The 24,416-nt window shown below is 42.8% G+C and overlaps 4 protein-coding genes across 7 annotated transcripts; 1 reads left to right on the forward strand and 3 right to left on the reverse strand.

The window, feature by feature from the left end:
• Positions 1–4: 4 nt before the first annotated feature.
• LOC128747075 (ICOS ligand-like) lies at positions 5–3,368 on the forward strand. The gene is made up of 5 exons (XM_053844627.1): positions 5–635; positions 710–1,021; positions 1,104–1,391; positions 1,461–1,637; positions 2,893–3,368. The coding sequence occupies exons 1-5, from the start codon at positions 557–559 to the stop codon at positions 2,964–2,966; spliced, it is 930 nt and encodes a 309-aa protein (XP_053700602.1). The 5' UTR covers positions 5–556; the 3' UTR covers positions 2,967–3,368.
• On the reverse strand, positions 3,145–6,258 carry nit2 (nitrilase family, member 2). Of its 3 annotated transcripts, XR_008412629.1 has the most exons (11): positions 6,198–6,258; positions 5,951–6,069; positions 5,688–5,808; positions 5,299–5,387; positions 5,141–5,234; positions 4,997–5,071; positions 4,845–4,923; positions 4,629–4,727; positions 4,102–4,227; positions 3,663–3,718; positions 3,410–3,495 (listed from the first exon to the last, which is right to left on the reverse strand). XR_008412629.1 is itself a non-coding variant. In XM_053844637.1 (10 exons), the coding sequence occupies exons 1-10, from the start codon at positions 6,223–6,225 to the stop codon at positions 3,398–3,400; spliced, it is 858 nt and encodes a 285-aa protein (XP_053700612.1). In that variant the 5' UTR covers positions 6,226–6,258; the 3' UTR covers positions 3,145–3,397. The 3 variants fall into 3 exon arrangements, 1 of the variants encoding a protein (XP_053700612.1); XM_053844637.1 differs by lacking the exon at positions 4,102–4,227 and having other exon boundaries at positions 3,145–3,495; XR_008412628.1 differs by having other exon boundaries at positions 3,394–3,495; positions 3,663–4,227.
• Positions 6,259–7,376: 1,118 nt separating this feature from the next.
• On the reverse strand, positions 7,377–16,383 carry tbc1d23 (TBC1 domain family, member 23). Of its 2 annotated transcripts, XM_053873509.1 has the most exons (19): positions 16,312–16,383; positions 15,417–15,528; positions 14,193–14,298; positions 13,888–14,092; positions 13,697–13,820; positions 13,495–13,619; positions 13,370–13,416; positions 13,187–13,290; positions 12,885–13,007; positions 12,713–12,805; positions 11,984–12,154; positions 11,866–11,908; positions 11,693–11,799; positions 11,474–11,616; positions 10,863–10,907; positions 10,169–10,257; positions 9,148–9,283; positions 8,784–8,978; positions 7,377–8,581 (listed from the first exon to the last, which is right to left on the reverse strand). In XM_053873509.1, the coding sequence occupies exons 1-19, from the start codon at positions 16,347–16,349 to the stop codon at positions 8,497–8,499; spliced, it is 2,091 nt and encodes a 696-aa protein (XP_053729484.1). In that variant the 5' UTR covers positions 16,350–16,383; the 3' UTR covers positions 7,377–8,496. The 2 variants fall into 2 exon arrangements, with proteins under 2 accessions (XP_053729484.1, XP_053729490.1); XM_053873515.1 differs by lacking the exon at positions 10,863–10,907 and having other exon boundaries at positions 7,378–8,581.
• Positions 16,384–16,545: 162 nt separating this feature from the next.
• tomm70a (translocase of outer mitochondrial membrane 70 homolog A (S. cerevisiae)) lies at positions 16,546–23,902 on the reverse strand. Its single transcript, XM_053876258.1, has 12 exons — positions 23,626–23,902; positions 21,034–21,207; positions 20,389–20,515; positions 20,190–20,299; positions 19,961–20,109; positions 19,578–19,785; positions 19,356–19,490; positions 19,139–19,246; positions 18,926–19,042; positions 18,746–18,843; positions 17,947–18,069; positions 16,546–17,867 (listed from the first exon to the last, which is right to left on the reverse strand). Exons 1-12 carry the CDS (start codon positions 23,857–23,859, stop codon positions 17,714–17,716), a joined length of 1,737 nt encoding a protein of 578 aa, XP_053732233.1. The 5' UTR covers positions 23,860–23,902; the 3' UTR covers positions 16,546–17,713.
• Positions 23,903–24,416: the final 514 nt, after the last annotated feature.

A 24,416-nucleotide genomic window follows, 5' to 3' on the forward strand; every position in this document is an offset into this window, starting at 1 on the left:
CACGAACTTGTCGTGGAAAGTCATACTGTAAGACGAACTGTATTTTTTTATTTGAAAGTTATTGCAACAATTCTGTACACATCAATGAACCCATTGGTAATTTATCTGCTTAGTCGTGTATATTGTTTAAAGATGCACAACTATATTCATGCATGTGATATTTTGACAAGTTTCGGTCTCGATCCAGTTTGGAAGCGAAGGCGACCCCGCCTCGGCGGTCACGTGATCAACTGGTGTGGGTGTTTACCTGCTAAAAGAAGTCAGACTAGTCAGACCAGCATCTCAAGGTTCTCATGGCCTTGAAAAGCCACTGTTGGTAGAAACTGGACGGACGAATTGGTGTGTGCTCATATTCCCCTGTCTGCTACTGCCGCTTCCACTCACCTGGACCAATGGGGGGGTCAGACGGAGCAGGTATGAAACAGGTCATGACATGACGGACACTGAATTCCTCTGCTACAGCGAAACCTGGTGTAGGCGTTAGTCTTTGGTGAGAGAAATGGATTTGAACCCATAATTCCATGTGAAGGATTTGGTTTTCTCAACACACCTGTACATGCGTCGCCTGGCTCTGCTGGTGGCCCTGCGGGTCAGCGGGTTGCTGCTGTGCTCCTCAACACTATGCGCTTGTCTGGGTGAGTAGGCTCAAGAAAACTTTTTTTTTTAAGGAACAAAACCACACGTGTTACTGACGGGTGCTCTTCCACAGAGAAGTGTGAGCAGGGTGTAGTCGGGCAGAGGCTCCAGCTTCCCTGCTTTTACCAGAGAGCATTTGGGAATTTCTCAATGGAGTGGAAGAGGGACAGTGAGGTGGTGCTGCGGTCGGTGTGGCAGGTGGACAAACGTGTGGATCTGTGGAGGAAGCCCTCGGTCACCATGGCAGCTGATGCTCCACGGACTGGAAACTTCTCTCTGGAGCTGCTCCATACTGATCCAACAGAACACAACACAACTTATGGGCTGTTCATACACACACACAACATCACTGTGCTAGTGTGTTCAGTGTGTGTTCGAATGGCAGGTCAGCGCAATGTTCAAAATATCATGAAGAATGTTTGATTCTCTCCAACACTGCTGGACTGTTTCTTTCTCTTGACCGGCAGCAAGTTTCAGTGGACCTCAGCTGATGAGAAGAGCATCAGTAGTCCCGGGTGGGGAGGTGGTCTTCTCCTGTCGCTCCTCTGGTGGTTTCCCTGAACCCTCTGTGTCCTGGCTCATCGATGACAGCCTGAAGCCCCCTGAAGACTCAGTGGAGACCATTGTCATGACCCTTCCAGACTCCCACCTATACAACGTCACCAGCCATCTCACGCTCAACATCTCCATGCAGTCCAATGTCTCCTGCACCATAGGAAATGAAGCGCTGAACGAGACCATGACAGCCACCAGCTGTGAGTCCAACTCAGTGGACCTCCAGGGGTCCGGACACTCTCACGCAATCTCCGCTACTATCCTCTCAGACGGGGTGAAAATCAGTCCGGTGGTGAGCAGAGCGTCAGAGGCCATGTGGATCTTCAGCACGGCTCTCTGTGTGGTGGTCGGCGTGATGGTGGCTGTGGGTGTGGCCTATCAGATCCACCTGGACCGAGTGAGTAAGAGGAAGAAGCTGGAGTACCAGGAGAGTCATCTTCACCGAGGTATGTGAATATTTGTCCTCAGATTTGGAGCGTGTTCTTGTCACAGAAGATGTGTTGACAGTCTGTCAATATTCACACTTGCTGCAGGACATGGAGACATCTGAAGGAACTCTGAGATAATCAGATCTCCTCCTGAGTCCTGCAGGATGTGTCGTAGAAAACAAACCGCTCCCTCTTTAACTTGTGGCAGCCTTAGATAAACGCGTTTCTCAGACTTTCCCATGCGTTTCCTGTGCTCGGGAGATCAGTTTGGTGCTGCTGTTTGTACGGCCAGATGGTCAGTGAATGCCTCATCAGGTTCAGATGGGGACATAGTCCGGCTGCTGGGCCAGATGCGGCTATAAAACGAAATCTCTCATTACTCTTTGAATTCAAAATTGAACTTTGTCTTTATTTTCTTTTTTATATGTTTCTTCCCCATAGTAATAGTCAACGTTAATATGCTAAAATTAGATTATTTTCATTATAAATGCACTTTTTAACAGGATTTCTTGCTGTAAAGAGAAAAAAAACTTTTTTTGTAGCTCAGATCCTGACACTTCTGCTGCCAATGAAGCAGGATTGAGGACTTGGCACCACAACAAACAGATAAACAAAGAAGAATGTTTCATCATCACATGATAATAGAGAACCATTCCTCAGTAGTTGTCACCAAATTGCTCTTTCCTGAAAGGAACTTCAAGCACCATCCCTTCTCTCATGACTGGCAGGCACAGGTTGTTCACTACTGGGTTTTTCCTCAGAGTTATAGTTTAGGTTGGCACAAGCATTAGCTGGTGTTCTATTAAGTTGCTGCGATGGCTGTGGAAAGTTCATGCAAGTCACGTGCACGCTGTTGTCAAGCTGGCTTTATTTGGAATACTGAATGTCAACTTGGTCCACTAACCTTGAATGTATAAACTTCTCTACATGCAGCCATCTAGTAAATATAGTTGAAAGTTCCAGCCTAAAAGTGACAAGATAAAACCATTGGCTCCAGGTCTAGTTTTGTTTCAGTAGTAGTAATTTCAGTAGTCATCCAGGTTTATTATAAAAACCTTCTCAAGAATAATGAAAGTTTTACCAGCACTCAAAATCTTCAGCAAAATTCTGGATATAACTGCAACAATAATGACAGCTAGGGAAAGTGAATCCCTTATGACAACACTCAAACACAATCCAAGATTTGACTCTCTTGTTGACAGCTGCCTATATTCGCAGTACTATGTACTATGTAAAGTACTTGAGTTTCCTCACTGATGCATCTCTCTTGAAGGACGCAGGTGGCGTCATCTGTACATGGATGAGACAGATGAGCTCAAATCGGAGCCCAAAGAGACTGATGTTTAAATCCTGACCGAGGACACTTTCAGCCGAGTCACATGGCATCAGGATGCTTCACTGAGCAGTTCAACACAAGGAAATTCCCTGCTGTGGCACTTGGGCTCTCAACTTCTCACATTTCTGTTCCGCCATGTGCAAAATGTTTGACTGGGATTTGGAGGATTTTTTAAAATCTCCAGATGGATAAACAAGTATAAAGGTCTTTATTTTGATTGTTTAGTACAATTATTTTTACAATTTACATTTTAGTATAATTTCAAACAGCCACTTAATCCGTTAAACTTGACAATCTCATAACTGCCACAGTTAAAAGAGGTGTCCAAAGATTCATTTTTTTATCTTTGAGATGAAGGTGATAGAACTGGACCTGGTTTACAATGCATTCACACCTATTTTCTACGAAATAAAGTTCTCCATTTCGTCTTGTGTGGTCTTCATCAGGATGTGTCCTGAACAGTCGTCACTGTGTAGATGTCGTCCCGGCGCTGAGCTGTGATGGGAATCTGCTGCCGAATCTCTGATAGATACTGCAGATCTGGGATCAGATAACAGCAGAGTTAGGAGCGCGGTGGCTAAGATTCTAACCAGTGACACTTGACTCTCAACAGCCTCCACATTGAGAGACACCATTAGACAGCTGAGCTTCAGATCTTCACCTTAACCTGGTTCGTTGTTGCTGTTGATATTTGTTGACTGACTCACCAATATCTGCGTAAATCACCGCCTCCTCAGCTCCTGCTTTCGAGATGACTTCTCCCCTGGAGCAAAGAGAGAAAGGTACAAATGTTCTCTTCAAAAGCCTTCAGGGTGTTCTCACTTGCCAAAACCATGGCTGAAAATCATCCTCAGAGGGTGATGTCGTATATTATGTGACCAAACATGAACAGAGTGCTGTTTAACTGTTCTGACTCGTGGCGTGAACACACACATTTCAAATTAAACAAATGAACTGTAACAAACACAGGGTGTGTTGTAGAGCGGCTCTGACATGTTTGGCCAGTAGAGAAGAAAGGTTACTTTTTGGGAATGAATAGTTCACTTGTTCATTCAGCCACATTCTGATGCTTATTGTGTCAGAAAGATCCGGATGTTACTTTGACATCATGACCTGACCTACATCCCTTTCCACAAGTAATCTTACCCCCAGTGCGTACAGCCTTACACGGTGAAACGGTCTCAATCCTGAACCCACCATCTCTATGGTGGAGGATGACTCGACTCACTGACTGCCTGCTGTTCTACCTCTGCTATCCGTGGGTTCAAGAACCTGTAAATGACGCACAAACCGTGCATGACGTCAACATGTGGAAGCCCGGACATGTTTTCCAGGTCAAATTCTTTTCTTTTTCTGGATATAAAAGTCTATATGATGGAGAAAAACTGCTTTCTAAAACGGCCACTCGTTGCTTAGCCATGCCTGCTCAGTTTATATGCGACTCTGAATGAATCAGCATACTGCTAAAAACTGCATACAAACAAGTGTATCAAAAATATTTGGTGTTTGTCTGAAAGGCATACAGAAATAGGGATGACCTTTGAACTTCCTGGTCAGCATCTTGTTGTCATCCCTACTTCATTCTGTGGTTGATTTCAATTGTTTGTATGCTGTGACTCATCTATTTGATCATTATCTATTGACATTGAAGTCACCGATGCAGCTGGTATTACCAGGGGCTGACCACGGTGCTGTGACCCCAGGCCACATAAGAGGCGGTCTCATCTCTGGCCGGGGAAGCCGTGGCCACATACACCTGGTTGTCCAGGGCCCTGTGGAGATGAGTTCAAAGACAGAAGAAAGAGGCTTTTCATTTTGCGTTCATGTCTCCAATGCGTCTACCTTTCTCACTGGCGATGTGAGCTGAGCATGTGATCTCCCAGACTGACCTGCCTCTCTGAAGCAGCTCCCAGTGAGCTGGACCTGTGGTCATGTTGAAGGCTCCGGGATAGACCAGAAGATGACACCCTGGCATCCAGAGCGAAACATTAGCACCTCCTCCTCCTCTTCTACTTCCTCACACACCTGTGCAGCTGCTCACCTCTCCTGCTGTAGAGCTGGGCCAGCTCTGCGAACCTCATGTCGTAGCAGATCCCCACCCCCACTTTACAGAAGGCTGTAGGGCAGCCACCAAAGAACAACTTGGTGATCGAGGGGCTCCATCAGAAGCCAAGAGGCCACTTACGTGTTTCAAATATGGACAGGCTGTTGCCCGGAGACAGCGTCTCCGACTCCTGAAAGCAGATTTTGCCTGGCACGTTGATGTCAAAGAGGTGAACCTGGAAGAAGATTGAAGAGCGTTGGTTCCTGAAAAGCCATCGAGGTGGAGCACGTGCATCTCACCTTCCTGTGTTTCACCAGCAGCTCACCATCCGGTCCAAACACAGTGCAGCTGTTGTACAGCTTCCCACCGTCCTCCTCGGGGATGGAACCTGTCAAACAGGCCGCAACATACACAACATTAGTGAGGCACAGCTGCGGTAAATAAAAGGATGACCAACACATTTCATAAGATTAAACCAGAGCACCACGGTGGTGAATCAGTTACAGGACCAAACCGTCCTGAGGGAGCAGTAGTCTAGTTCGTGTGTGGCAGAGCAGCAGACACACAACAGCAAGTGTTTGTTGACAGACGCTTCAGTGACCCGGATTATACTTTACCAGGTCAAAGTCGGCTCACGCAGTATCCCTGTGTGTAATGAGTAAATGTGACCAAAGGTTCTTAAACTTACCTCCGACTAAATACACCTGATGTTCCTTGGCTGCTTCTGATAACATCTGCGTGGACTCTCCAGGAATCCTCTCGGCATATTGAGGGAAGAAGCTGGTGCCATAGGGGGAGTTGAAGCACTCCTGCACACATTCGACAAGTTCGGAGGATATAGAGAAAAAAAGAAGAAATTGTGTGTGACCCCTTTACTGTTCTGTTCGCAAGATGAGCTGATTTATGTAAATGGACAGCGCCACCGTGTGTTAAGAGCCGTCAGTCTCTCACCGGCAGGAGCACCACCTGGCTGCCCTGACTCGCCGCCTCCTTCACCAGCCTCCGGGCTCTGACCAGGTTGTCCGCCTTGACTCCAGTCACCTGCAACTGGACCACAGCCAGACGGAACTCTGGCGGACAGCACAACAACCATGTTTTCTAACCGAGAGTGGAAGCTTTGCTGCAGAAACAAACAACCCTCTGTAGCTCCCCATTGAGTTAAACCCCATAACATGTGAACGGAGAAGACGGTACTTACTGGACATTGCTTTCTTCAGCACAGACATGTGTACAACGCAAGCAGACTCCGGGCAAATACAAATCACGTGATAGTAGAACGCTATTTCCAGAATAAGCCATTTCCTTTTAAGAGCGGTTGCAATTTAATTTGAAAATGGAAAAAATACATTCACGAAAATTAAATAATATCAATCAATTGTAGTATGATGGCGTGAGATTTTATTCTCCAGGATAATTTAAACGAGTAACGTATGACTTTACGTGGCGGGAACTTTATTATGAAATCAAAGCGGAAGGAGCCGTCACGGTCCTCTCCGTTAAAAATTCGCACAGAAAAACATGAGTGGGAGCGTTTGCAAACACCCGTAACAGAATATTGCATATTAATATGGCATGGATTATATCCGTCAATTATATACGCAGTGACATGTTTTCAAAGTACCAAGCAAACGTGTGAATTGTTCCTTCTCAATTACATAAATTAAATAATTTTTATTAATTTTTCTATATACATCCGCGAGTATTTTTTTCCATCATATGTTTGCCCCACTCATCCAGTAATAAGGTTGAGATTTCTCCATGAATTTAAATTTGACTTGAATAATTCTTGACAGGAGCATTTGAAAAAAAAAAAAAATCACAAAGATGAGTGGCAGATGGTCTACATCCAACTATCTGAGGTCATGGTTCTCTGCAAGGAACTAATGAAAACCTCAACAGAACAAGAAAACAAATTCACCCATAATATTGATGAGTTAGCGGAACATGAATTACAAGATAAGATCCCAGACAGGAGAATCAGTGGCATGTTTCCTCAGCGAGGTGTCTATTAGGAAGCTCATAGATCAGTCAGGAAGAAATATTAGAGCCACTTTGCTACAGAAATAACAGAATGAAATGAATGGAATAATTCTTCCACTGAAGTGGACCAAAGACCAGGCAGAGAGCAGATCTCCACTCTGGCTGGAGAACATTTGGGTGTGAAGAATGTGTAGTGTTGTGTGTAGTGGTGGGTTGATGTGACTTCATGAAACAGTGTCCTCGTTTCAGGAGTCCAGTAGATGACAGTTTCTGCACTGAAATATTTTGCTCACGACGACCATTTCAATGAAACCTCGCAACATTTTTATACTGTCAGTGCCACCTGCTGAGCTCTGTACTGGAGGTAGATGATGGAAAGCTAGAGCATACACTAACAACCATGTATCCACATGTGCAGTCCATAATAATTTCAATTTATTAAAAACAGACAGAAATGAAGATAAACAACTGCAGAACAGTAAAGTGCAAATTGAAATTCAATTTGACTAGTGGTGAAATCCGTCCAGTGATGCTCTGCCATCAGAACTGTGGAAACCAAAGACAGGAAGGCCTTGACAGTGTCATGGGAACTGAACTTGAGCCGTCTTATCAACCATGGGGCATTTTTTGTTAGACTTTCTCTAGTAAATAAAAAATAACTCTCCAAACTAAAAGTCAGTTTGAACCGTCAACATTTCTCTACCGTAGAAGTCCTAAAAATCCCAGATGTGCGCAGACAGCTCCAAACATTAGGTTCAAGCAGTAGACGTATGATACGGGCCAAAAAACAAAATAAAGGCACAATGCTAACTCTGAATGAAATACGTGATATGAATTTTTGATATTACATCTATGCTGTTACGGCTTCACTGTGGACAGTTTAGTCAATGACTGCTGGAGCTAATCACTTCTACATCGCATGGCTCCAAGTTGGAGTCTGGTTAAAGTGTAAAAGCAAAAATAAATAATCTTACAGAAACAGTAATCTAACTGTAGAAATAAGAAGAATTAAACAGAAGACCATTTACCAACTGCATATTGAGAATAGGATTTCAAAACAACGCCTGTGCTAATAGAGAGTAGTATATAATATTTACATATTTATAATCCCCAAATTTAAGGCGGTCTGCTTAATTTGAAAGGAAACCTGACTTCTGCGCTGACTTCCTGATTCTAGACGAGTGTAGAGAAACTTTTTGATTTGGTTAGAAAAGATCCGCTCTGCTCAAAGGAAATGGTCGGTTGTGTAAAATGTACAACGCTACGTTAAGGCCAGAGGACTTGCACTGTGAAGATGTTCCAAACAAAAATACACACAGCAGGTTCATGTAAAAGGGGTAGTGGGACTACCCCGTCAGATGAGCACCCAGGAGACATCCAGGCAGTGGCAGTTTCTGAAGTCAACAGCTCCCTTGTCCAGAACGGTCTTGACAATCAACAGTCCAGAAAACGGCGGCGGCATCCGCTCTTGGCAGACTCTCAAAAGTTTTTGTGTCACTGGGTCAGCACGTGGGCTTCTAGGAGGTCTCCAGAGCATCCAGCACTTTCATGATCTGCTGTTTGATGACTTTAGTGGCGTCGCCAGCGTTGGGTATCAAATAACTGAGAGGAGAAACCGAGCAGAACATCAGAGGAGGACGGAGAATAAACCAGCAAATTTGCAAGCAACAACTTTATAAGGAATTATGGAAGCATTTCTAATTTCAAACAACACTTGAAGTATTGAATAGGACTCACATCGTGATGATCATTAAATGTAAAACCAAAGACACAAAATTGTCAGTCTCAGTTTTGAGTGAAATACCGTTCAACTGCTGAGATCTCCACACCGGCTGAGTTGTTGCTGCCAAACTTGAAGGTAATGAGCTCTGGATGCTTCTTCTTTGACGTGATCTTCACCACAGAGCTCAGCGCCTGTCTGGACTGGATGTAGGCGAAGCCTTTTCTGGAGGCAATCTCTCGCAAACAGTACATGTGAGTGGCTGTGATCAACAAGTGGCTGGAACAAAAAAAAAAAAAACAGCTCATATCTTGTCTTCCTCTATAGTTCTTTTACTGTTACATCCAGACAAGCATCACTGAAACATCAGTCTTCTTATGATAAGAAATGATCTTGCTCTCTCAGATGAAACATCTCATTTGAACCACCAGCATTTAACATTACTCACCTCTGAAACATGTGGCCAGTTTCTTTCACCTCATTACATGGAATGTGGTGCTTGACATCTGGTTTGGTTATCCAGGTCTGAATGTTGACAATCTCCTTCCTGTCGTCGTCTGACATGGACGAGCTGTCAATCTCATCTACGGAAGGCATTAGAGAACATTACAATCTGAGTCACTGGAGGAGATCATACAAGACAATGTCATGGCAGGAGTATTTGATCTTCATGTCTGACTTGGATTACAATTATTTATAGCAGTTGGCAACACACGTTATTAATATAAAACAACACATCTTGATTTGAAAGAATGCAGAGGTCACAGTGTTGGAAGCCTGGGAGCAGCAGGGAAACTGCCTTGTCTGCCTTGAAGCTTGCGTCTTGTAACTACTGTACAGAAAAAAGCTTCCTTTCCTAAACTTGTTGTTTATTGTCTATGGATTATGACTGCACAGCAAGTTGTGGCGGCTTCCTCGGTTACACAAAAGGGGCCTGCAGGTTCATGTTCCAACCCTGCAAGCACAAACAGCTCAACCAATGAGGTGTCAGCTGAAACAAACAGCCCCCGACTGACAGCCTTCAGAAACCTGATTGGTGAGAAGGCGTCCTCTTGCTTATTTGGAACAAAAGCCTGCGTCCATTGTGGCCCTTCGAGGACCGGTTAGACACTTGTGATCTGAAGGTTTCATTTGTGGCTTTAAGGACTGGAACTCGGGGGACATTTTCTTTTCAGAAGTGAAATTGCGGCAGTTGACGTTCATGAGTGTATTTATTTAAGTTAAGCTTTGAGGGAGAGAAAGCTAGAGAATTTCATACTGTTTTTCGTTAACGCATGTCTGTTAACATTTTACAAAAGTTTGTCATTTCAACTGTTAATGTTTTGAATATTATTTAAAGAATCAGATATGTGGTATGGTCAGCATGGGGACAAGAAAAAAGTGGAATGAAAATAAAATGTTACAATCATAATAATAAGAGTACACTGACAGAAACACCAATGTTTATAAAGAGGCTAGCGAAGGCACACCTGTATCATACTCCTCTTCATCACCAATACTGAATACCGGCTTCACACCCCTGTATGGCTTGCCCACGCGGTCACTGCTGCTCACGTGTCTGGAGACAGAAATCATTAGTACAACGTAGTGCATTCGAAAATGTCGAGGATGAAACAGTAGAGATGAATGTAGACGTCCAAGCTGTAGGATAGAAAAGAACATTTAAGCAACCGACTGCTACAGCTGAGGGACAGAAGTTAAACTAGCCATTTTATTATTGATGATTCAAAGGATAGACATGATAGCCAGGAATATATTTTGAATCAATTCACGGATGGATTCCAGTTTTGGACATAGCCCTGGCTATCATCACACAGGTAGATGAATGAGTTGACACCTACAATGAGCATCTCCAAGCAGTGAGGTTCGCCCCTGTCAGTGGTTTAGAAAGCAGCAAGCTGCTGTAATAGTTGAGAACTGGATCAATAACCACTTAGAGGCTGCAGCAGCTGAAGTGGTGCAAGCTCTGCAGCGGCAGTGTCGGATGTTGTTAGTGGAAGCATGACGACAGATTTATCAAGCCCGGCAGTGTCGGGCCTGAAACATGGAGTAAAGTGAGCAGCTAAAAGCATGCGTTAATGTCTTCTACGGTCCTGGACGCTGGTGCAGGACTACATCCAGTGGACATGCTAGTGACGAAGGTTTCAACATTACAGCTCTTACCGATCAGGAACCACTTTCTCAGGCCACGGCAGAGTGAAAGATATTCTAGCGTGGAATAAGGGATGAGGAGAAGAGCTTTAAAAACAAGGACCAACTACATCATCGGACAAGTGGCAAAGTTACCCCACGACTCATTACTTTGAGTTAAAAGTGTCAAAATCAGTCAGAGACAATCAAAACAGACAACACAAAGACACGGGAGAATAATACTTATTACACTCTCTCAAACTTCAGCCACTGATAATGCTAACCATCGAGAGCCAATCACTGTTGCAGTGTATTGTGGGAAATAAATTAGCTTTAAAGTAACCCAAAACAGCTCAAAAAAAAAATCTGAAGCTATTTGATGCTGAATATTATCATGAATGTGATGGACTTTATAACTATAATCTCAGATGAATGTGTTAAGATTTTAGAAAACTTCCCATGGTTTGGTGGAAAATCAACTTATACAATGATTTGAATAGTCAGAAAAAAAATCATGTTGTGGCTATCAAAATGCCGGACCTGTTCCTCAAATAACATTCAGTATGATTCATGTTATCTATCTACAGTCATTTCTGAGGCCTTGTTCTGAGCAAATTTCATGTCAATTCCCTAATGTTCCTCACCTGTCTACAGGGGTGGAAGTGTTCTCAATGAAGCTGATCATCTTCTCCTTCACGTTGACCGACTTGGACTTGAGAGCAAATGTCATCTTGTTCACCAAAGACTTCACTCCTTTTCCGTCGCTGGGGCTGCTCAGCGAGTCGCCCTGGATCATCAAAAACAAAGCACTGTGAGAATCAGAATTAACTGGCAGCTGATATTGCAGTTTGCGAGCCTCATACATCCATGGAACTGAGGCTGCTGAGGGATCCTGACGTGCTGACAATCCAGTGGACGTATGATGAATCTAGGCCCTCCACATTCATGTCAACCAGGTGTTGTTGAAGTGCTGCAAACAAGCGATATTGCTGGCATCACACTGTTTTAAGATGATGAATTAGACCTTCACACTTACCCATAAAACCCCCCTTAGCAATGCTGACATATTCTTTGTTTTTCTGCAGCAAAAGAACAAGATAACATGAATACAAAAGCAACTACAATTACCACCGTCCAGATCGACTGAGTCCTACCTGCAGGAAGTGGGCCAGCACCATGTTCATGTACATGTCTTCCTCTTCCCTCCCACTGCCCATGAAGCACAGGTGCTCTCCGCTGGCGATGGAGCCAGACTCCAAAGATTGCTTCTGAGCTTCTAACAAGGACTTGACTGACAGTGCAAACTCAGATGGGTTTTGGAGCATCTGGAGCAAAAGTAAAACAAGTTTCATTCCATCACAGGGACGGTTCAGTGACATGTCGAATTAAAAAAAATACAATTATAATATACACTTATAATTATAAATACAATTATAATTATAATACAAGTACACACTAAATTGAGTTGAGTTATAGTTTTGCCAAACAGGTAAATCTTGAGAGGCTATACGGAAACTAGTAGCACTGTTTACAGTATCCTTTATGAGAGTTTTTCGAATGGACACTGAATGTACAGTCATTTAGCAAGTTACCATCAGGATACACAAGAAAAAGCTGTTTCTCATCATACAAGCTGGAGCTTAACTAAATAATATAGGGCTGCACCAGTGTCTCAGCTATTGCTAACGTAAGCATTGCAAATGTGCTCCCTACATTAATCTTCTCTCCATGTTTCCATTTTTGAACTGCTGAATTTTTGTTTTTTATAGTTTAAAAAAACAATTCTTCTGATCCATAATTTAAAACTCGATGCATAATGCAATATAAGACCTGATCACATTGTTACCACTGCGCTTCATTTATGACAGTCACTGTGCACATACCAGGTCAGAGTCCAAGTGAAAGGCTGTCGACAAGTGACCTGCGTTGTACTGCTCTGCAGGCCGACAATCCACCACAAAGAACCGAACCCCATCCTGAGGAGTCGATTCATTTCAATACAAACTTCCAACTTATGAGTCATGATGCTTACAAGGAATCTAAAGGCAGCCTGACCTGCTGTAGCTGGTTTGCCTGCAGAATCTCAGGCACGGACACAGGCAGACACAAAGCTTGACTCAAGTCCATGTCCTCTTCCTTCAGAGCCACCAGGCTGCTCCCAAAAAGATTTTGGTTCATCTGCAAAGGACAGGATTGATGAGTAAGAAATTACAGAACAATGTGTAGGAGGAAATGGGAATATCACATGATCTGTTTGGATTAAAAAAAGGGAAGTGTTATTGAATTCAATCCGCCCTCTTGCTTAAAACAGTCTTCATATATAGTAAATGATTGGGAACTCAATTGAAATACTTTACTTTTCTCAGGGAAAGTGGAGTCTTGCTCTGGTAATACTGGGCCAAAGAAAATAAGTCTTCTATGTCCTCAGCTTCCAAAAGCGAAGGAGAAGCTTCAAGCATTTCTATAAGAGACAGACAAAGAAAGAAATGTACAAATCATGATAAACAGAAATGCAAGGTGAGTGCCGAACACAAACTCACTGATGATGTCTTCCTTGCTGTCTCCTTCTTGTGAAAGTATGGTCTCTCTGTTATGACAATGGCCAGGTGTGAGAATCATACACAACTGGAGCAGAATTCAAACAACTTTATGAGCAAGGTCCTACTTGGCGTTGACGAGGATGATGAGCATGAGGAAGAAGATAAGGAAAGGGTCTGCCTGTTGTAGGTAGGAGTCCCACAAACTCTGAGTGACATCTGGGAGGCAGTGACTGGAGAAGAGACTCCCAAGCTGAGGACAAACGACACTATGAACACCCTTTATATGAAGCTCTGGAACCTACTAAGAGACGTATGAAGAATACAAACCCAGTTGATGGCATAGGAGTCTGGTGTGATCTTTTTGGTGTCCAAAAATGAGCAGAGTTCCGGCTCATGGTACTGCAGCAGCAGCCTGTACAGGTGGAAGGGGCGGCCATTGGGCACGCAGTCTCTGAAAAATGTATTGAAAAACGTGAGTTTTAGGAAATGAATCAAGCTACGGGGAAGAAAACTCATACCTAGGAATGTATTTGTTCATGACAGCATAGAAGCAGTTGTAGAGGTCGCTGCGATGGAGTTGGAGACCGAGAAGTGGCTTAATAATGTGCGGCCAGCTGGGCTCTGAGGTGAAGCTAATATTGCGCGACTTGCAGTAGAAGGTGATGACTGACTCCACGTCAGACACCATGTCAGCCTTCTCTTCCTCTGACACATTCAGTTGGTCTGAACAGGAAGAGCACATTAGGGACAAGGACGAGTAGCAAATCACTTTTTCATTTTTGATGACATTGAACCCATGTGAAAGATTCAGGCATAGACCTACCTATCAGCTGTCGAGTTCGGTTGTGAATGAGTGTTTGTTCGGGTAAATCCAGGATGCCATCCCATGATGCCAGACTGTCTCCTTTGCCAGAGACATTCAGGGCGATCTGACAGCAAAAACATAGCCAAATGATTACGCAGGGACAAAAAGATCGCACAGAGGAGAAGTTCTAAGAACAACTGAGGCATTGTAAAGCCCATATCGGCAACAAGAATGAAAACACTGTACAGTATATTGGCAGCGTGGAAAGAGCAGTTGCTGAGTCAACTGGAAGTGATGTCACGACATCTCCTTCCTAGAATATCTAACCACAGCTGGATGGACGGTCTACAGGGCACACGCAGAACCTTTTTGGCATATGAGATTTTAATACAGCCCTGGGATTATTGGAATTTTCAGTGCTTGCTGAGGTGGAAGGGATAGAGAAGTTTTAATATTCCTGATGAAACGCTATCACTGTTAGTTGTGTTTGTTAAAAAAGATGCAAACGCATTTATTAGGAAAATTCACTTGAATGAAGACCCTCCATTAAGAGTTACATTAGAATAGAATAGAATAGCCTTTATTGTCCTTGTACAGTGTACAACGAAAAGCGCTATTTCCTTGGTGCAAAAAAGTAAAAGAGAATATATCAAAAACAATGAAACGTAAGCAAAAAACGACAAGTAGGTACTAATAAATAATATATACACAAGTAGCAGCAGTAAAAAGAACATAATAACAGAAAGTGGCACTCATCCGGATGTGAACATGATTAATTACACTTTGATGAGTTTGTTATTGCACGCAGTTATTGCTCTATCGCGCGATGATCAGTAATATATGAAAAATGTACTATTATATAGTAAGTTGGTTTCCTGAAGTCAAAAATGCTGCAAACGAGAACCAGATTTAACTTTGTAATTTTTTTTCACAGGTGTTTACATATTCGCATATTAAACTAAACATCCACCATTGCAGCCATAAGGATTTTACAGAGTGGGTGTGTCTCCAGGAGACACCTTCATTGTAGTAAGCCATGCTGGTCTTTCTAGTTGGGTTACCTCAGCTTGAGACAATTTATTCACTCATTCAATCAATCACTAATCCTGCAGCGGCCATGACAACCTAACCACAGAGGGTAAATATCATGAATGAGCACGGATATGAATATATCTGAGCCCAGAGGCGCCCAGATTTTCGGCAAAAAGACAAACTCCACTCGGCTTTAACCGGGCCTCTCACCTTCCACATCTTGGCTCTATGCTGAGGGGAATTATCCTCAGCCTGGGTAAAACCACGTTCCATCTCCATGTCAGAGCCACCGGAGTCCAGTGCCTCAGCAAGGTCCTGGTCCCTAAAATATGAGTTGTATAATCAGTAGGTGAGATTCTTAATACCTTGTTTATACACATCAGAAGACTATGGCAGTCCAGTAGTTTCAAAAACCATGAATGGCCAAGACAACTGGGACGAAATTTTATTAAAACAATTCATTAACAGTATTTTAAAACGTTTGCATAAGATAAATTCACCAACTCAGAAACGGCAGTCAAAACTTTTGTGATTTCCCCTACTAATGGAGACACCGATCACCGTTTGTGTGATAGGAGCAGCACATAAATGGAGAGGTCGCACTGAGTTCTATATCTTTTACAATCAATTACCGCTAAATATTTGGGTCAATTATTTGCAGCGAAGCTTTCACATGTTTCTTGTCAACTGCTTAACAATGACCTCTGTGTTGTCTGGATCACGTGACGCACACAGTTTATTAAATTAGCGGAATATAATGCGATTGTTCGAGCTAACCAAGCTGGCGATTCCATGTACTGACATCACAAACCAGAGTTTGCTGGCATTCCGAAATGTGTGCTCCGAGACAGCAAATAAAGAGTCCAGGCATGATTATGTTTCGTCATGTTTTACATTGGCCATGCATCTAATTCCCCGTCCGTTTAAAAGCAACATAAACACAATGAATACGAGCTAGCCGCCGACAGGAAGCGATCTGGTTTGAGACTCAACAGAGAGATAGAGACGGTACCGTGACTTATGATTCGTGAGTAATTCACTCCTAATGTCTGAAAGGGAGAATGCAAATATTTGACAGTCAGTATAGAAGAACAAATCGTCTCACCAACTGCCCCCAAAAGCTTCTTCCACTTCATCCGACATCTTTGTATTGACGGAGACACGTCACACGCCGACAACACCCCTGAGTTATCGCGAGATTAGCGAACGTGATGCGATTTCTTCCCCCGACAGCAAGCATGGCTTCACTCTCCCTCCATAAAAACACTAAAGACAATTACAACTCTATAACATCGTAGGAGGGGGAGAAAAAAGTACAGAGAAAGGTATTCTTTCCAGGCAATAGAATTTTATTAGTATTTACTTTTTCACTTTGGTCACCATGTACAGTATATAGTTAAAGAATGTCAGTTGAGTTCTCAAATTACAACCATTTATAAATGTTTTTGATTTAAATGTCCTCACCAGCCATAGCTTGAGTGTATAATTTGGTTCTTAAGAGTCATCACATATGCAAAGTGTCATACCTGATTATGTAGAAAGATAGAAAGAGAGGCAAGGTTACTTATCGAGGTGCACAAGAGTCTGAACAGTTGGTGAACCAAAAGATACAAAGGTCTCAGAGCTGCATGGAGGTTTTGAACAATAAGGCTTGGGACATCATTTGGAAGGACCCCGATTAAAGAAAAACAATTAAAAAAAACTACAAGCATGAAAACATTGTACAGCAAAATAGAAGATGTTTTCACAGAATGAATCCCTTGCTATATGTAAGCCCCCTTGACACATAAAGATGTCTTCCACGATATTACTCTCACTACAAGAGATCACTGTTCACTAGACTCAAATCCCTGTTCGGTGGTCGGGGGTTCTCCTAGTGTTCAAACAAGCATCACATTTACACATATTTAGAAAGTGAACATGCTGCACCAGAAAAAAAAAAAAATCAGGCAATCCCGATATAAAATACAAAACAGGTTTCCAAACGAACTTTGCAGGTCCTTCCCCATGGCAACATTCCAGCATGACAATCACAGACATTACACATTTGACAAAAGTTTTATTCTTCCATTCAGACATGACACTGCAGGCTACAATATGGAATCTAGCAGGAAACAACACTGCATAAGTTTTAGCCATACAGCTCTCACAGTTTTGTCTGAAGAGTGAAGTGTAGTCTGAAACTGGGTCGAGCAGATTTAAATATCTTTGCAATTATTTTATTGTTTTCATTCTCAATCCTTTAGGTCCTGTTTGTCACTGAATTCACCCATTGCTACCAGTAAACCAAATGATAATCAGAGTCTCGGATAGTGAAAATGTGTATATTCCTTCTTTACTCAAGTCTTACCTCCAATCTCCCAGGTTGACATTTTACACTGGGCACATTTTTATATTAATGACTTGTTTCCAGTATGAACAAATTAACGAAAGTCAGACAGACGCATGTTTAACACAGTTTAAGTTCAGCAATGAAGAGTGATGTTGGCAAACAACTGGTTGTGCAGTTACAGCGTTGGAGGTTTCAGGCCGTACTTCCTTGCTACCTCTGTCTGGGCGTATGCTGCGTCACATAACGAGTACAAATGTGCCATCTCCATCTCAGACTTGGCTAGATTTATCGCCTTGTTGAACATTTCTATTGCCTTGTCCAGGTTGCCTCTGGAAAACAAAATGGCACAGGGATTTTCAAGGCAAGTTCAATCCATGTGGACAATTCATTGACATTTATTATACTTACCTCTGAACTTCAATGGTCCCCATCGTCTCATAGGCAAAGTCACACTTGTTGTCGATCTCAATTGCCTTACTTATGAGATCCAGCCCGAGATCCAGGTCTTGTTTCCACTGAAGCTGTAGTAAACTGTGAGGAACAGAACCCCAACTTCATGTCATTCATTTAGGCACAGACAATGATCTTGAAAATACAGTATTAAAAGGGTATATTTTTTAACTGATACAGCAAATGATTTTGGCCTAAAGTATGTAGAAGAGTGAAAAAAACCCTAACTTGTTACAATGTAACTGGTCTCATTTGTTAACTCAGCAGGTGCAATGTTGACATCATGAGACGTTAATTTGCATGCTTTAAGGTAAAACCCTTTTGATTAAAACTTTAATTGACAGCCATAAAAACTGGTATCAATTTATAGTGCAAGTGATCCACTGGCTGCTGTGCATGGGGGCTATGTAGGAGAAGGATGAGGCAAGCGTGTTAGGGGAGGCTCTTAAGTTAGAAGGGCGACAGAATGAGCGAATGACAACCCAAATAGGAGAACCAAAGTGAGCTTGAAAGACAGAGACGCAGGAAAAGAGGGCAGGAGACCAAAGCAGAAAGAAGAGTAAGACAACATGTTGCCAAGAAACATAAAGCCAAAGAGAGACATTGATCAGAACTGACACCGATTTTCCATATGTATGGTCATTCAAACTATTATGACACTATAAACACTTGTAGCACTCTGTCGAACTTAAGTATGTTTTGGAAATGCAGTGCATGTCAAACATTAACAGAGCTTGAGTAGAAAAATGACTTTTACCCTTTGTGGACGTAAGTGGTGGCATTATCTGGTTCCAGCTCGATGCACTTGTCATACATCTCGTCGGCTTTTCCGAACTGCTGCTGATCGGTCAAAGCCTAGAGTAACAATTTTACAGCTTTCATTAAAGATAGCAGGAAGAATACAACAAATAAGCCAGACAGAATCAAAGTTACAAACCTGAGCATAAAGAGCATAGCCCTCAGCACATTTTGGGAACCTTTTGATCACGTCTTCAAAGCCGTCCATTGCAATCTGGACTTGTGACGGGTTATTTCCAGTATATGCTTGTCTGTACTGAAGAACACAGGGGCACATGAATCTCAGCAGATGCCTTCACACTCTTCAGGAGCCTGAATCAACCCAAATGTTATAGGTCATATTCTTACTTACAAGGGCAAAGCATTTCTGTGCTTGAGCAAGAGCAGAATCTGGCCTGAGCAGGATACACTCATCAAAATCGCCCACTGCCTCATCCACCTGGTCCAGCAGGATCTTCAGCTGAGGACAGAAGTAAAGAACAATAAGACTTTGGTGATCAGGATCAACAGCCGTTCCACCTACAGGCTGTGATCGAACAACTGCTGGCATCCTGACTGAAGGTCCTCACCTGACCGCGGTGGTGATACACATCAGGGTTTTTTGTGTCTATCTCTGCTGCCATGTTGAAGTCTTGTGTGGAGAGCAGAGGCTGCTGCTGCTGCATGTACATGCTCCCACGCTTGATGAGAGCATTGGCTCGTAGCTGTGAACAAACACACAAGAGTAAATTCTCATCCATTTAAAACATTCACTAGTGTTCTTTCTTTTCTCAATTCAGATCAAGTCACACCTTCACGTTAGCTCCCTGCATGTTGATGACTCTATCCAAATCCGGCTGAGCAGCCGTAGCTTTGCCAATCAGCAGGTAGAAGGTGGCGCGCAGCAGCAGAGCTTCAGCTGTGTATCGGCCTTCGGAGTCAATCTCCTTAGTGCATTCACTGATGATTTTGTCGTAGTTTTCCTCCTCCATGTACTGCTTTGCCTTAAGGTATCCTGAACTAAAAGCAAGTCAGGGAAAAGGGGTGGATTTAATGGCGATGTACATCTAAAATAAGCAATGCATGCAGTGAGATATTACATGGTAGCAGGACTAAACAAATCATTACAATGTTCAAGTGAAGATAAACAATTTACATTACATTTCTTGCAGAAACAATCACTAAAAATCCTGACCTCTCAGTGACCTCTGCCGTCTCACCCTCCTTGTCCTTGTCTTCATCTTTCTTCTCGCCTTTCTGCAAAGGCTGCGAGATGATGTCGTCTGTAAAAGAGCTAAAGTAGGCCTTGATGAACTGAGGGGATGGCATCATAGGTTCCCGGTTCTACAGAGGAAGGAACAATACATTTCATAACAAGGATTTAGGACAAATGAAACGAGAATCTCAAAAGAAATGGTTATGACCTTGTACTTCTCTTTGGCCTTCTCCTTCCCGAGCTGCTTCAGAACCTTGTCAGCCAACAACATGCTCTGTTGGTTTTGGAAGGCCTCCAGAATACAAACTGCTGTGACATCTATTGAAACAGAACAATCGGCATTGTCAGCAGAGAGAACCAACAACTGTTGGCATATTAATCGAGGGAACAAGCTAAATAAATCTCACCTTCCAAACACTCTTTCTTGTTGTCTAGTCTCTCTAGAGCTTTGGCTCTTCTGAAAAGAGCTTTGATGTATCGTGGGTTTAGTTCCACAGCCTTGGAACAGTCCTGAACAACCTCAGTCCATTTCGACTGAAACATAGATCAGACCACCATCAACATTGTCAGTCTTTAGATAGGTAGATATCTTTTATTTGGGGATTTTACACAGGAAATATGACTTAGTTTATGTTCTCGAACATATACGTCAGTTGTTGTGACGATATATGTGCAGCATAACTTGGGATCCCCTTAGCAATTTTGAGGTAATTCACATACCTCACATGATGAGAAACACAAAATGCATTTACCATTTGCCTGAGATCCAAGTATTGTGTTGCCATTTATTATCCCCTTAGATTCATCTTTTTGATTATTATTTGTGGTTGAGCTAATACCAACTGTCAATTTCAGTGAAAAATAGTATCAGATAACACTGTCTGATCAAAGCACTCATGTCCAGCAAAGTTCTCCTGTTTATTTCTGTTTAGTTAGTATCTGTACATATTTGTGCTTTTTAATTTAAATAAGTCATGAAATAATATATATATATATATATATATATATATATATATATATATATATAGTTCTACATTGTAACATTGCAGTACCTGTTGCTCAAAGGCTGCTGCTCGGTTCTGAAAGAAAGTTGACAAGTCGGACTTCTGCTCTGTGGGACAAAGGGCAATGGCCTCTGTGTAGCACTGGATGGCGTTCTCATATTTGCCAGCCTTGAAGTACTTGTTTCCTTTGTTCTTGGCACCCTGGGCCCGATCCAGGGGACTCTAGACACAGAGGAAAAAAGCAAATATTACCTCAGGGTTTTACATTCTTTTACTAACAGTTTAATACGAATAAATTAGGGATGCACAGATCAGGATTTTTGCCGCGGATCACCAATACAGATCAGCCAGAGTGCCTATGACCACAAATCACTGATGCCGATCACATGGATTGACAATGAATTTGTAATCAAAATTATGAGACCACATAGTGTGACAAAAATGAACCATCAAATCATTTTAATTTTTTTTTTACATTTTCATATACCTCTTCAATTATGGCAAAAAATAGAAAAACCTTGAATGCTGAATGCACAACTATTCTGTCAGAAGGACAACTGAAAAACATTTAATTCGATGTGAGACATCGCAGTTTGGTTTGAGACTTTCCTATGTCCGTAAAATATTGACATACTGGCCTCTGAGACAGAGAGCACTGCATTTATGAAAGTAAAACAGCCTGCTATTGAGGAACCAGCGGTCTCACTTTCATGAGCCCGGAAAACTCTCCGTGCTCCTTCCAGTGCTGGTGATTTAAATGGTGTATTCAATTTTAATGCGCTTCCCTGCACAGCATTTTGTTGCACCTGTAGTGGAGGATGCAAACTTCAAATGACAGATTGAAAGATCCTCACAGCAGACATGCTGCTGTCGAGTGAGCAGCGAGCAGACGCATGACAACCAGCGGGGCTTCATCAGAGCGCCGGCTGTCATACGTGATCAGTTGTTGTGATTGGCAATGACAATCACAACAATGACAATGACATTGGCATTCACCAATCAAGCTGAAAACCGGCAGATCATGATCGGTGAGAGATCAATTCCTAGAATATATCCCTATCCTAGAATATATTCAAAACTACTTTATTTTTTTATGCTTTAAAGTTTACTTGTTTGTCTGAATTGCACTCTTCTTGTTGGCAGAGTGTATTTTATTACGGCTCGTCTTTTCGGACATGATGGACATTTAGATTAGATGTTATCCACTAGTAGCACAGTGGGGAAATTCAATGTGTCCCAGCAACAGTCAATGACAATTTGTGCGTTGATGTTGAGGGTGACAGATTTCAAAATTTGAATTAGTGGGTGTTGTGCAACCAAACAATTTGTGGTTGCCACTGCTACATATCAATCATTTCACCATTAAACATGAACATCATTACTTCAGCCCACCAATAATGTCAACACAGTACAGGACACATGTAAAGATATATATCTATCCCACCACCGATCTGGAAGCTGATCTTCCAAGCTAGAAATCTTGTGAGATCGCACGAGATAAAATTAAGAAAGCTTGCAAAAACATGGAGTGGATTGCGGTGGGTGTTTTCAAATCCCAAAAGAAAATTGTAATAGCTTATCGACAAGAACACAGTCACTCTCCCAGAACTTAAGCAAAAGTCACGCATGCTGTCTGCAAACACGAAGGAGGAGCTTTTATTGTCATCCAAGTCAATAAATATCATAATGTCCCCCTTTGGCTCCTTATGTCTCAGCGTGCTCGCTTAGACCATGGGATAGCAGGTTTGTATCGGGGAAAAAAATATATAATTCCTAAGTCATAGGAGTAATTTTATAGGTATTTTGTCATTTTTTTGTTGGCACTTACAACTAGTTGCTGCTTGGTATTTACAGAACAGCTTACTCCAATGAGACAACAACAAACTTGCTACTTGCCTGACTTAATTTTTAACTGCCACATGAATATGGTCAGGATGCAAAGTGCTTCTGAACTTCTGTAAATGTTTGCCTCAAAATAAATGAGCTACAGATTGGACAACAAAGCATGGGGACACCAGCAGTGTGTTTCTATAGCTCAGCTGATAACACGGATGGCACACCATGTCAGTGAATAATGATACCAGGAGAAAGGTTCTGCACGCAGCCGGCACCCCTACACAAGTGCCCTGTGATTAGCAACAACATCAATGGAAGACACGTTGACACGTGCTTTTAAATAAATACAGAATGATGTTATGTGCTAAAATCAAATGATAAAAAGTAGTTACTGCGCGCATAAATGCATTGCGCTGTCGCAGTTCAGTTGAACTCAAATATGACACATGGCGCCGTTTGTGTCTGGGTTTGACAAGCCACTTTTCTCTGGGCTGGTTCTTACCAGTCACGCCCCGGCACTTACAAACTTTCGCTTTTGCGCTTCATGACGACATATTTCTACAAGTGGCCGCATGTCCGGGTGGTCGTGCGAAATCAACAGATTGTAAAGTAGCGTGGTTAATCCACGGGTGGCCTTGCTCCGCTGAAGGTAGCTGTCACACAAGAGGACTGTTCCGTGTCCTTGAGTCTACTTTCGTAACGATGAAAGCACGAGAATCGACTCGCAATTCATCTCCGTGCTCCGGTTTGAAGCCCAACGTTGGTGAAGTAGACGGTGAGGTGAGGCTCGCGCAAGAGCGTTACCGTGTTCTCCTGGATGGCTCCGGCCGCACTGTCCGGGCCCTGGACAGGGCTCGCACTGCCTTCAGGAGTTTTCCTTTCCCCGTTGCCTTTGCCTCGCCTTCCCTTCGTCCTGCTGCGATTCCAGAGGTAAACCGCTCCCACCCCAAGAACGATTGGGGTCCCCACAAGCAATGCCAGCTGCCAACGGGGTAGTCCGGCACCAGACTGTGGCTCGACTGGCTTAGAAGCGGCCATGATCAGCAAACGAGCAGCGGAGAACCTGCTAGCAGCAACGGCAACCAACGTGAGCGTGCGCGAGGAGGTCACGCATGCGCAGAAGAGCTACGGAACACTAGTGGAGTGAGGCCGAGTGTAATTGTAGTTTCTAGTTTGTAGTCCACAACTGCGCGCTTCAAAGAAGAAATAAATATACATGCAAACCTGTGACTCTTTATGAGTTCATTTTACAGACAACGATTTGTATCAATTGAAGCTTAAAGTCAACTGACACACTTCAAACTTCAAGTCCACATTCTCGATACAAATTCCACTAATAATAAAGTATAAGTATTCTCGATCGACAATAAAAAAAAATGGTGATCGTCAGTCACTTTCTCGGTCAGCGACGCTACAGTAATTGTTATAAATGAGCTGGTTCATGTTCGGTTATTGTGATCATGCGTCTAACAATAACAGACATTTGACCTTGTCAGTAATGAATATATTTGACACATGAGGGCGCTGTTGCTAAGCGTCACTCGTGGTTGCAGACTTCACAGCTTCGGTTCTCAGTGCACGTACGACTTGCACAA

This window comes from Synchiropus splendidus, chromosome 1, assembly GCF_027744825.2.
Source record: "Synchiropus splendidus isolate RoL2022-P1 chromosome 1, RoL_Sspl_1.0, whole genome shotgun sequence".
Lineage (NCBI taxonomy): Eukaryota > Metazoa > Chordata > Actinopteri > Syngnathiformes > Callionymidae > Synchiropus > Synchiropus splendidus.